Below are 13097 nucleotides of genomic sequence, written 5' to 3'. Positions count from 1 at the left end.
CCTAAAAGAGAATTAACCCTACTACAGTCTACTTCACCTAAAAGAGAATGAACCGTACTACAGTCTACTTCACCTAAAAGAGAATGAACCCTACTACAGTCTACTTCACCTAAAAGAGAATGAACCGTACTACAGTCTACTTCACCTAAAAGAGAAGTAACCCTACTACAGTCTACTTCACCTAAAAGAGAATTAACCCTACTACAGTCTACTTCACCTAAAAGAGAATGAACCGTACTACAGTCTACTTCACCTAAAAGAGAATGAACCCTACTACAGTCTACTTCACCTAAAAGATAATGAACTCTACTACATTCTACTTCAACCAATCTAGCACATCTGATTCATTCTGGTCGTCCTGGGATAATGAAATGAATGAATCATGGATATTTATAGCCATATATAATCTAACAAAGTTCTCATTTTGTAAGAATTATATTTATTTATTATAGAGCCAAAATATTATTAAAGATAATGTAAAATTCAATCTTTTTTTGCAATGCATTTTCCTCCCAAGTCTCTCAATATAATTTTCTCAATCAATCCAATGAAGCTAAGCCATATTGAAAAATGTATAGGATTCACACTCAATTTAATAATAGTAAATAAACCATGACCAAAAACATACAATTAAAAGGCAGTTTGAAAATGTATACCCAATTTTATTATTCTTAAGAACTTAATAAGAGGCACTGTATTGTCCTTGATGCTCAGTAGTTTACTCTTTAGCCGAATGGATGCATGTTCACTCCAATCAAAACTTGTGAGAAACCAAAGTAAACTTCAATTAAATATATATACAATAAATAGACTGTTTAACATTTAAACATATTTATGTAGTTATTTATACCCAGTTCAGGGGAGAACAATGCCTCTCCTTTAAAATGTCCATGCAAGTCCTTTTCTGCATTACAGTTGAGCATCTCTATGCAGTACAGTCCACACATCTTGTGTGTTTATAGAGAGCAATGATGGACATTTCCCATCAATACTGAAATAAGGAAAGTTGCACAGAAAAGAAACAATGGACAGCTGAATTATAACTTCTCTCCTTCCTCTCAATCTCAATCTTATTCTATATATTACAATGTCACCCCAGTAGCTCCTTGCGTTTAGACAGAGCATTGAATGAACTGCATACTGGTAATATACTGACTGTCAGCGTCAGACATGTGTGGGGCTGTCTGAGTAAGGGTCTGTCTTGGCCATGTTGAGCACCACGGCAGGGGCTTTGTAATGACAGTGTGTGCTGCTGCAGCTCACGCTGCCACAGGGCTTCCTGCTAGTCCTGTCTGATGCCAGCTTCCTGCTGCACAGGCCCTGCCAGGTCTGCAGGGTCTTGGAGCTCCACACCCACACACCACTGGTGATGCCCACCACCAGAGACATGAAGATCTTCAGCATGAACACCATCACGGTGGGCACCGATGCCTCCAAGGAGCAGTCCTCGTTCCGGCGCCCGGGGAACGACACGCACTTGACCTCCAGACCTATGAACTTCCAGTAGTCCATGTTAAGCCTCTCGTAGATGTAGCAAATAATGACGCAGGTGGCAGGCACCGTGTACAGGATGGAGTAGATGCCGATTTTCACCATCAGCTTCTCCAGCTTCTCCGTGTTGGTGCCTTCGGTTTTCATCACCTTGCGGATGTGGAATAGCGCCACAAAGCCGGTGAGGACGAAGGACGTACCAATGACCAGGTAGCAGGAGAGAGGGATGAGCACAAAGCCGGTGAGCGCGCCAGAGTCCATGCTGCCCACGTAGCACAGACCCGTCAGCTCATCCCCTGCCACCTTCCTCATGGTGAGGATGACGATGGTCTTCAGAGCTGGGATGCCCCAGGCGGCCATGTGGAAGTAGTTGCTGTGGGACTCAATGGCCTCGTGGCCCCACTTCTTACCAGCGGCCAGGAACCAGGTGAGGGTGAGGATGACCCACCAGATGGACGAGGCCATACCGAAGTAGTAGAGGATGAGGAAGACGATGGTGCAGCCTGTGGACTCCAGCCCCTCCTGGATGATGTAGAGCTCGCCATTCTCCCGGTCGCAGGCGATGTTCTCGGCCCCGGCCACCGAGCGGATGATGAAGGCCACAGAGTAGACGTTGTAGCACATGGAGAGGAAGATGATGGGCCGTTCAGGGTACTGGAAGCGGTGGGGGTCCAGGAGGAAGGTGAGAACGGTGAAGGCTGTGGAGACAAAACAGAGTGTTGACCACACCGTCATCCAGATGAAGGCAAAGTCCTTGTCCCGTCTGGACCAGAACACGTCCACTGCAGAGGAGCAGCGGGGAGCACACGACTGGCTCTTCTCCACGTAATGGAACTTCTCTGGGTTCTCGCAGGAACCAAGACTGCCCATGGAGCGCCCATTACTGCTACCCGGTTGCCTGGGCCGAGGGGGAACAAAAGGCATGTCCTCTCCCTTCTTGATATCCGTCTTGGTGTCATTCTCTGGAGCCTCCATGCACAGCGCGTTGGGGTCATTCTTAGTCGGGAGCCTGGAGCAATCCAGAGAGTCAGGCCATGCGTAGTGGAACTTCTCCATAATGGGTGAGCACTTCTGCCTGGCCTGCTCACACATGGGCCTGCAGGCTGGGATGGAGGTAGACACTTTATCAGTGCACATTGGGGCGTAGAGAGAGCAGAGGAAGAAACGAAGGTGCACATCACAGCCGTAATCCACTAGAGGTGCAAACTCATTCAGCTTGATGGCAGCCTCCTTTTGGTTTTCATGGTCCATAAAATTGGGCATTCTGGTCATGTTGTAGCCAATGCCCTGGCACATGGGAATTACTATGGGTTCGCATTTGGCTGGTCTGCCTCGTTCTAGGTCGTATGTTCCTAGCTCCACACTGTAGGCAGCAACCACCAACTGACACCAGAGAGAAATCAGTATCTTCAAAGGAGACCCCTCCATGCTTATTTTCAGTCATATGATTAGTCTAACAAATAGTTGTATTTGTTCAAACCAAAAATGTAAATTCAAGAGGATATTTCCATATTATTTGACCATTGTAAGCACAGCCCCAAAAAGTAGCGTTAAAAATCCGTTGTTACAAATGCATTCCATGCTGTTACACAACGCAAATGCAGGTAAAATATAACAAAAATAATTCCAGTAGGTAAAAAAATAAAGCTTCCCCAGAATTAGATGTTTAAATGTTCTTAGAAGGCAGCCTCAGAGCCAATTTGAGGAAGGCAGAGTTCAATCTAGAAAATGAAGTTCGCAATGAAATGAGAAAATAACGGTGGTGAGCTTAAATAACGTTCATTACATAAAGTGTTTACTCCTTATCCTTGACTTCTTAGTTTGGAATAAAAACAGTTTAAAGCTGAATCGGTGCATCTATTTGCAGCAGTAGATATATTTCACTCTACCCCGGACAACCGCTCTCCATCCCATCGTTTGAGAACACTGAACTTTCTCTTCTATCTGCGGCTCTTACCCGATGCAAGGGTGGGCATTTCCATGACGCGACGCTTCCATCTCGCACCGCCCACCACTGACCTGAGAAGCGTCTTTAAGCGCACGCACGACTCTATTAATTCCACATTTCTTTATTTAGGAATTTGAAAGTGGTGAGTGAGGTTAGGATAAATGTTAATCTTTTAATAGTGATCATAATCCTTAGGCTACTGTTTTATTTTTACAATAGGCTATGTTCTATTGGGCTACCGGCTACTGAGTGGCACAGCGGTCTAAGGCAATGCATATCAGTGCAAAACGCGTTACTACAGTCCCTGGTTCGAAACCAGGCTGTATCACATCTGATCGTGATTGGGAGTCCCATAGGGCAGCTCATAATTGGCCCAGCGTCGTCCAGTGTAGTTCAATTTAAATGTCCAAATAGTTTATAAGGCATCTTATGAGAGGCTACAAATCTTCTGCTTCTGCAATGGTTTAAGTGAGGAGTGAATTCGTCACTATATCAGTATCACAATGTATATTATTCTCTTTGGTATCACTAACATGGCACATGTTATGTGGTCAGTGTTTGTGCCTAGGAAAAAGACTATTGTTACCATCTAGTGGCTGAATGGTAGGCTACAATTGCCCCCTTTGACAGCTCAAATAAGTGTTTGATCTTTTCATTCACTATGTGATATAGCTCACTCTACTCATGCACAAAATCCCATTGAGAGACCATAAAGAGACCATAAAATATCAAAGAGACAGTATGATCCAACAGCTTATAATATGACAGTGACACACAGCATAATAAATTATGGTCTTGGTAGAAATATCAGACATGTTCAAAAACTAGGTGCACATTAGCCCATGAACTAGGTGCTAAATCTGAGATGTTTGAGCTTTCAAGGCTAAATGAAAGATAGGTACAAAATGCATCAAATATTTAAGTAGGCAGCTTCACCAACACTTCAGTTTATGAAAAGGTTCCCTGAAAACAGCCACAAATATCTGAAAGCGATCTCATCAAGAAGTCATTTTAGATGTGAAGGAATGCATTTTTGTAGTTGGTCCATTGCAGCAGTGCTTATTCTGCATCAAAGGCAATGTCCAAACCTGGATTGTCTTTGAACTCCTCTTAATCGAGAGAGAGAGGGAGAGAGAGGGAGAGAGATGGAGGGAGATAGATGGAGAGAGAGAGAGAGAGAGACAAATGGTGGTGAAGGTAGGCAATAAAACCACGTAACCCCTGGTGTTATGTGGTGCTGTATCAGATTTGGCAGTTGGTAAAATATGCTGTCACTTTGCCTTCAAATTCAAATTGGGGCTTGATACTCATCTAGCCAGAGAGGAAGTGCATTCCAGACACAGAGATGTTATCTTGCTCCACGTCAGCATGATGCTTTTGGTAAATCTAGTATGATACTTCACAGTTCTTTCATGTCATTGTTTAGCTTATGCATTCAGATGTGTTAGCCCTTCTAAAAGGCCCAGGTTTCAAAGCCTTGAGGCAAAGTGACGGGGCCTAAGAGTCAAAAGGCTTAACAAAAATATATTTATTTAGATATAGCTTCTCAAGGGGTAAAGTGCACACCGCAGAACCGTTGTGAGTCCATTTGAAATACTACTGTAGGTCCATGGAAGCCATTAGAAAGACACAGTGACTGGAATGACCTATCAAACAGGGGGGCATGAGAGAGGTGGGGGGTGTCACCTAATCCGAGAATTGATTTCCCACTTTTTGGAAGAAAGTACAAATGTTGAGGTTAATTCTAATCCCTCATACACACACACACACACACACACACACACACACACACACACACACACACACACACACACACACACACACACACACACACACACACACACACACACACACACACACACACACACACACACACGCACACACGCACACACACACACACACTTCCCCACCCCACACACACTCCCCTTTTTCCAACACTGCATTAAAACAAAGCTTGCCATTGCCAGGTTTTTGTATGTCTTTATAGTAACTAGCCTTCAAACAAACCCGCCATCTTGTATTACATACAGTAATCAGATGATCCAACATGTGGGCCTTGTAATTACTACTCTCTTACTTATTGGTTATCATATATCAGACACCAAGCCATAAACACACTGTGGAGAACAATGGGAGAGCTTGGCACAGCTTGGGTTGACATTACTCTCCCAGAGACACTGGCTGTCTGAGGTTGTTATGGGTGTAATAAGAGACACCTCTCCCTTAAAGATCTACATCTGGACAGCAATACTGCTCTTGATAGGGAGCACAATGGCATATGGTTGGAGGTCGGATCAAATCAAGTCACATTTTATTGGTCACATACACATATTCAGCAGATGTTATTGCGGGTGTTGCGAAATGCTTTTTAATCATGCAATTAACTCTTTGCTCATTCAGTCCCAATCCTCTACTGCTCTGATACCCTAGTCTCACCGTATAGAATGAGGGACCATCCCTTGTAGGTTTGGGTGGGGTAGAGTGTTCACTGAATGTTTGGGCATTGCGCTCAGTTAGTTTCAGAACCATTTCAGTAGCAGGAAATAGGTTATTTAGTTTACTGCAGTGGGTGAGTGCAAAAGTGACGAACCCACTGTTACGCTCTACCGCTCTACTGCACTATGAATATTTTGAACTCTCATGAACAGTATTGGACTGTTATTGTCCTGCTATTCTTTAACTGGTTAAGAGAATTGTAAGAGAATTGAAAGGAATGAATTCTTTCATCATCACAACCCATCTGTGTTCTCCATCTCTCAGTGATGTGGAAAGATAATGTTCTTTACAGCTCTGGTGGTGGCAGGGAGACAAAATGAGCGAATGGGTTTCTATTCCTTGTCCTCTTCTCTCATATCCCTCGATCGAGCGGGGAGGGAACAAGGCACTTAATGAGGTAGGCAAAACCCAGCACTTTTCCAAGTCAAGGGACCCAGGCAGCACAGACAGGCTCCTCAGAAGAATGGTTAGAATGTGAGGTGCCAAGCAAAGCAAATATTTTTGACGGATTTCAAAAATAAACGGGGGTCTCAGTCCTTTAAGAGGGATTCATTCAAAGGGTCCAAACAAAGCATCCAACCACATTATTATGTCAAGATACGTGTGATATCAGATACTGTAGAGAAAACTAAAGGAGATTTAATATAATCTCTCTACAAACAGGGATTCCAATCCACAACCCCTGACTCTCATCTATCCGTTAACCATGTCCAAAGTGAAAGGAAGAGAGAGAATGTGTGTTTGTGTGTGTGTGTTCGCGGAGTTATGCAATACATGTCTAATTGTGTGTGTCCATGCATTCATTCATTTGTGTGTGTTTGCCTGTGTACGTGTGTGTGCGTCGTCTGTGACAGATATATGTAATAAAGAGAGGTAGGAAAGGGAAGCCTGATGTTGAATAGCTCAATTTGTGAGAGTTAACCTTTCCCCTCTTGTTTTTAAAACCTGAACTTTCTGGGCATACACACGTCTACTTTCACTGGTCCTGGGGGAGAAATGCAATGGAAAGCAATACTACTGTGTGGTCGCAGGCCTAGTGAAAGGGGAACGGGGGTGTTTTGAGTGACTGGGTGGTTGTAAGGCGGTAAAGTGGGGTTAGAAAGGCTTTGGAAGAGTGTAAAGATAACTTTTCGATGGGGGGCTTGCAAATTATATTGGGTAGTTTGTTGATGCAACTCGCAAACTTGGATTATTCACATTTCTGTGGACGGGTAACAGAAAAACTATGCCTGTTTGCCAAGGTCGTATAACTGGAGAATATGTTATATTCTGCTTTCCTGGAATATGAATTCTCAGCAGGCATTCTCCGTTATAGTGAATCCTAGGCTTGGTTAGATTTCACTATGGGTCGGAGTACAGGAGTAAACTACTCCAGTGTTAAGGCTGAGGTGGAATGACTAAAATTGGACTGGAAGGGAATGGAGCCAAGAAGGTCAGGTGCAGCTATAAAGTAATAAGCAATATTCCTAAATCAATCTAAAACTAGCATTTGCCACCTCTCTTCACAAGACCTGTCACCCACTGCTTTAAAAATCCCAGACATAGTAAAAACGATACATCTCGAATGAACATCTAGTTTCTAATATCCCCTCTAAATACCGTTCTCTCCTTTGTATTTTAGAATGAACCTGAGTTTGAGAGAAAAAAATTCAGAACACCTTCCTAATATTGTTTTTCACCTCCTTTTGCCCTCAGAACAGCCTCAATTTGACTACAAGGTGTTGAAAGCGTTCCACAGGGACACTGACCCTTGTTGACTCCAATGTTTCCTACAGTTGTGTCAAGTTGACTAGATATCCTTTGGGTGGTGGATCATTCTTGATACACACGGGAAACTGTTGAGCATTAAAAACCCAGCAGCATTGTATTTATTGACACACTCAAACCAGTGCGCCTGGCACCTACTACCATACCCCATTCAAAGGCACTTAAATATCTTGCCCATTCACCCCCTGCCTATTCAATCCATCTCAATTGTCCCAAGGCTTAAAAATCCTTTAACCTGTCTCCTCCCCTTCATCTATACTGATTTAAGTGGATTTAACAAGTGACACCAATAAGGGATCATTCACTTGAATTCACCTGGTCAGTCTATGTCATAGAAAGAGCAGGTGTTCCTAATGTTTTGTACACTCAGTGTACTATCAGAGTGGCATGAAGCAGTAAGTAAGTTATTTCCTTATCTCGTCGCTAACAAAATGGAGGCTACGTTTCGTCGCCCTCCCAGCCTTGCTGTGCCCCAGTCACCTCTGAGGAGCCGCGATCATTAGATAGCCTGTTCTATCCCACTCTCTCTCACACTAGTCTCTTAAATCACCGTCACGTCAAGGCTGTGAATAGCGGACCAAGAAGTTCAATTAACACCCAAATACTCTGAATCCGTGCCCATCTGGCCACCCGTCACCACCTTCCTGGGGCGGCTTCTCGGGTCTCAGCACATAAGAGAGCACCGCCAGCCCCCCCGACCCTTGCCACAACTCCCCAGCCCCCTCCCCCATGTCACACACACAACCCCCCTTGGTGCCGTGGTCACACACACTCACACAGCCCACCTATTTATACATCACAACCTGGCAGCGTACATGGGGAAAACAAGGCCACTCTAATATCTATGTGTCCAGTACTCCTTCTTCAATCATACTTTCCCACTTTGATGTCTGGGGAGATAAAAGGACATCAGAGGACTTCAACTATATCTGAGGATTTCTATATAGTGAAAGGTTGACAGACAGGTCAACAAGCCAATCATGTGGCGATTGAATGACATAATTTGCCCCCACTCCCTTCCTATTGGTGTAAAAGTCTGGAAGACTATGCCATGGCAATCAAAGCAGTCAGAGTGTTCTCACAGATCCTGTGATGATCCTCAGTATCTCCCTTTACAGAGAGGTACAATATCATAGAGATAGATACTATATCAGTGTAACCAACAGTGTAATCTCTCATGGTTGTTATCACCTATGGCCTAGCACCATCTCCAGCTGGAGGAAAATGGCAACAGTGAGGCAAGGGGGTAAAGGAGTAGAGGGCAGAGGGAGGGATCAGCTGGAGGACAAGCAGTGGGGGGGACGGCATCTATCTTTGAACCCTCTTCTCAGACCCCCCACTGAGGGTAGTGGCACCTGCCACCAACATCTCCCGGAGAGGAACCTTAAACCTTGATAATTATTTGAGTATCAACTATTATATTACAGAGGAACAACAGAAAGAGAATTAACATGGATATGTGTGCATGACTGAATGGCACATGAGCAGCATAGACTAATTTAATGAATATATACAGTGCCTTCAGAAAGTATTCATAAAGTTATTCATACCTGTTGACTTATTCCACATCTTGTTGTGTTACAGCCTGAATTCTCTCACCCATCTACACATAACACCCCATAATGACAAAATGAAAACATGATTTTATAAAATGAAATACAAAAAATATCTCATTAACATAACACATGCTAGAATCACCTTTGGCAGCGATTACTAATGTGTTGTTTTGGATTTGCCCCAAACATAACGCTTTGTATTCAGGACAAGAAGTTTTTTGCAATATTACTTTAGTGTTTAGTAGCCACTGCTTTTGCAACAGCTAATGGGGATCCTAATAAAATACCCCCCAAAATATTGTTGCGAAGAGGTTTTGGAATATGTTTATTCTGTACTGGCTTCCTTCTTTTCCCTCTGTCAATGAAGTTAGTATTGTGGAGTAACTACAATGTTGTTGATTCATCCTTAGTTTTCTCCTATTAGAGCCAAAAAAACTCCTGTTTTAAAGTCACCATTGGCCGCAACTGAGTTAGGAAACAGGCCTGTATCTTTGTAGTGACTGGGTGTATTGATACACCATCCAAAGTGTAATTAATAACTTCACCACGCTCAAAAATATATTACATGTCAGCTTTTTTATTATGTTTTTACCCATCTACCAATTGGTGCCCTTCCTTACGAGGCCTCCCTGGTCTTTGAGGTTGAATCTGTGTTTGAAATTCACTGCTGGACTGAGGGACTTTACAGATAATTGTATTTGTGGGGTACAGAGATGAGGTAGTCATTCAAAAATAATGTTAAACACTATTATTGCACACATAATGAGTCCGTGCAAATTATTATGTGACTTGTTAAAGAAACTTGTTACTCCTGAAATTATTTAGGCTTGCAATAACAAAGGGGTTGAATACTTATTGACTCAAGAAATTTCAGCTTTTAATTTTTTATTAATTTGTATCAATTTCGAAAAACATAATTCCACTCTGACATTGTGTGGTATGTGTGTTGGCTAGTGACAGAAATATCAATTTAATCCATTTAAATTCAGGCTGTAACAACAAAATGTGGAAAAAGTCAAGGGGTGTGAATACTTTCTGAAGGCACTGCAGTATAATATTGAATCTGTTTAGTTGGGTCTGTTTGTCATATGTCACACCGGACTGAAGGGCTCTCCCAATCTTAGTATAAAGCCAACTGTTTGCATTGTCCAAACCTCCATAACCACTGCATTCATCCTCCTTTCATTTCCCCTGCCATAATCAACACGTCTGCCACGAGGCGCTGGTTGTGAGGTGTAAGGCTAAACCTGGACTTACTTCGAACAGCTAATAGGCTCATCCATCATGATGAAATGAGACCGGCTCCTCTTCTCTCCTCTCCACCACTAGTCCTCTCCATCTCATGTCCGCCAGCCACTAGTCATACTGCAGCCAACTAGAGCACCCAAAAGTACATGCTTCAGGGGAATTTATTTGAAGGTTCTGGAATTTCTGTTAACAGACCAGGGTGTCTTGCTTCCTTTTTTATTTTGAGTGAACAAGGAGGCCTTCATGCTGAACATAATTTATCCAGTGTCTCGTTTCTGGAGGAAAAACTCCAGAAATTAAGCGGAGGGAGAACAAAGGTCACTGTGGTTTTGAAACCTCCAAACCTCAAGCCTCCCTGAGCGCTGTATGCACGAAACTGAGGCGGGCTAAGGCGAGAGGGTCATGAGGGCTCCTGTTAATTTCTTGCGCCACATCGACGTGAATGAAAACATAAATCAATCAATGGAGCCATTAAGGGAACGTCTTGTTGTTACACACTGTTCCCCAGCACGATCATTTGTTGGCGGTGGAATTGAAACATTTTATTTGCATTGTTGGAGGTTGTGACAGCTTGCTGTGAGATTATACAGGGCTTTTGTGCCGTAAATCCGATTTGCACTGTCAGTAGGCATGAACATGCTGGACTTAAAAAATATATCTCATCTTATATATATGTCGGGCTGTAAGCAAAATACATTGGGTTGTGAGCAAAATAATCTCTGTTGTCTGCAAGATAATAGAAAACAAAATATATTTCTTCAGGACAGCTGAGGGCAAGGACATGGGTCAAAACATTTCCACTTTAGTGAGGGACACAATGTGATTATGCTAGGATAAAAACCCTCAGATTTATTACAATTTTGCAAGCAGTTTGTGTGAACCTCTCATGACTCAGAGAACTGTGGTACAGTACATGCTTACATGTTGATGTCTCCAGACCAGAGGACCCAGATGAACATGATAATGTGAGTATTGAGTTTTTCATGCTTCCACTCTCTTTGACAAAGTGTTTAATCTCTTTGAGTACACACACATCACACACATCACACATGCATGTACACGCTCGCCGAGCGCACGCACAGTCGCACACAGTCGCACACAGTCGCACACAAATAGACAGGAGATGTATAACCCTCACACACAAAATCTGACAAGGAAAAATATGCCTTTGATTTGGTCCCAAGTGCTGTACCCAGAACTGCATGTTTTCCTTAAAGCAGGAAAATCATAAAAAGCCCAGGTTCCTAAATTACTGTCACTCAAAGAGCTCCTTTTTCTCCCTCTTCCACCTCTAGCCCCCAGCCCCCAGTCCCCAGCCCCCAGTCCCCAGCCCCCAGACTCCGAGCCCCCAGCCCCCAGACTCCGAGCCCCCAGCCCCCAGTCCCCAGCCCCCAGACTCCAAGCCCCCAGACTCCGAGCCCCCAGCCCCCAGTCCCCAGCCCCCAGTCCCCAGCCCCCAGCCCCCAGTCCCCAGCCCCCAGACTCCAAGCCCCCAGACTCCGAGTCCCCAGCCCCCAGACTCCGAGCCCCCAGCCCCCAGTCCCCAGTCCCCAGACTCCGAGCGGGGTCTTTCTCTTGTTCCTGGTGATGCCGCTGTTGTATAAACAACCTCCCTCATACAAAGGCTCAATTCTTTTCCTTAATGTTTAAAAATGGATACAGAGAGAAACTTGTATGATCATCTTTGGCATAGGGGGGTGGGGGCCAAGTCAGACAGTGTTATGCCTTGTTCTTAAAAAGTGTAAAAAAAGTTTGGAGCAGAAGAAGTTTGTGTTTTATTCAAGACCAGGCCTATACCATCTAAATAGAATCTGAGCTGCAGTTTGTGTTTCAACGGGACTGGATATTTCAGGTTCGGGAAACTCCGCATCTCGGAGTAATTTTCTTTGATTTGTGTTGACAGGGAATGCTAGATAGCGCTGCTACATCTGGTTTGGGTGACATAGAGGGAGGGAAACTTGGAGAAAACAAAAAACAAAAAACAACTACAAAACACAAAATGAACAGTCACTCTCCTGATAGGCAGTCTGGCGGTCTGATTTTGATTTGTACTGTAGTGACGTAACATTACCCAAAATACAGTATAGTGTAATGGAGAGAATGCAGCCCAACCCAGGAGGTGGAACATACCTGAGATGGCACTGATATCCCTCCTGCTATCTGATCGCCTGCTGATAGCTTGTGGATCACTTTACTGCCGCTGTGCCTGTGAGCATTACCACAGAGTCAGCACAGGCTTCCTCAGAGAGAGAGCTAGCGAGGTGGAACAACAATAACCTCTAGGTTTAATGTGCGACTAAATCAATGAATTATCTGAAGAGGAAAAATCCCTTGTTGACATGCCACAATTGATATCTCTACCTTTGCAAATATCCCAAATGAATCTATCCCAATATTCCAAATGTGGAACAATACCCAGCGTTAACTGACAACTTCTCTATTCGTTCCAAAGTATGGACACCTATGATTGGCAGCACACCCCCACCATTAATATGTGGTTCATTCTTTTAGGTGTGAGAGTATAAAGCACACATTCAGTGGCAGCCAACGGACACAGGGTATTTTGGTTGCATGGGGACATAGGAAATCTA

At 43.8% G+C, this 13097-nt stretch overlaps 1 protein-coding gene across 1 annotated transcript; it reads right to left on the bottom strand.

Moving 5' to 3' along the window:
• Positions 1 to 563: 563 nt before the first annotated feature.
• On the bottom strand, positions 564 to 3423 carry LOC120018297 (frizzled-9-like). Its single transcript, XM_038961425.1, has one exon. It carries the CDS (start codon positions 2917 to 2919, stop codon positions 1165 to 1167), a length of 1755 nt encoding a protein of 584 aa, XP_038817353.1. The 5' UTR covers positions 2920 to 3423; the 3' UTR covers positions 564 to 1164.
• Positions 3424 to 13097: the final 9674 nt, after the last annotated feature.

The sequence above is a fragment of the Salvelinus namaycush genome, chromosome 23 (assembly GCF_016432855.1).
Source record: "Salvelinus namaycush isolate Seneca chromosome 23, SaNama_1.0, whole genome shotgun sequence".
Classification (NCBI taxonomy): Eukaryota; Metazoa; Chordata; class Actinopteri; order Salmoniformes; family Salmonidae; genus Salvelinus; species Salvelinus namaycush.
This window is presented reverse-complemented; position numbering and strand designations above follow the sequence as displayed.

Bases quoted from the DNA above. Each gene is read 5' to 3' on its own strand.
- LOC120018297 (XM_038961425.1), bottom strand. From the start codon at position 2,919: ATGGAGGGGTCTCCTTTGAAGATACTGATTTCTCTCTGGTGTCAGTTG.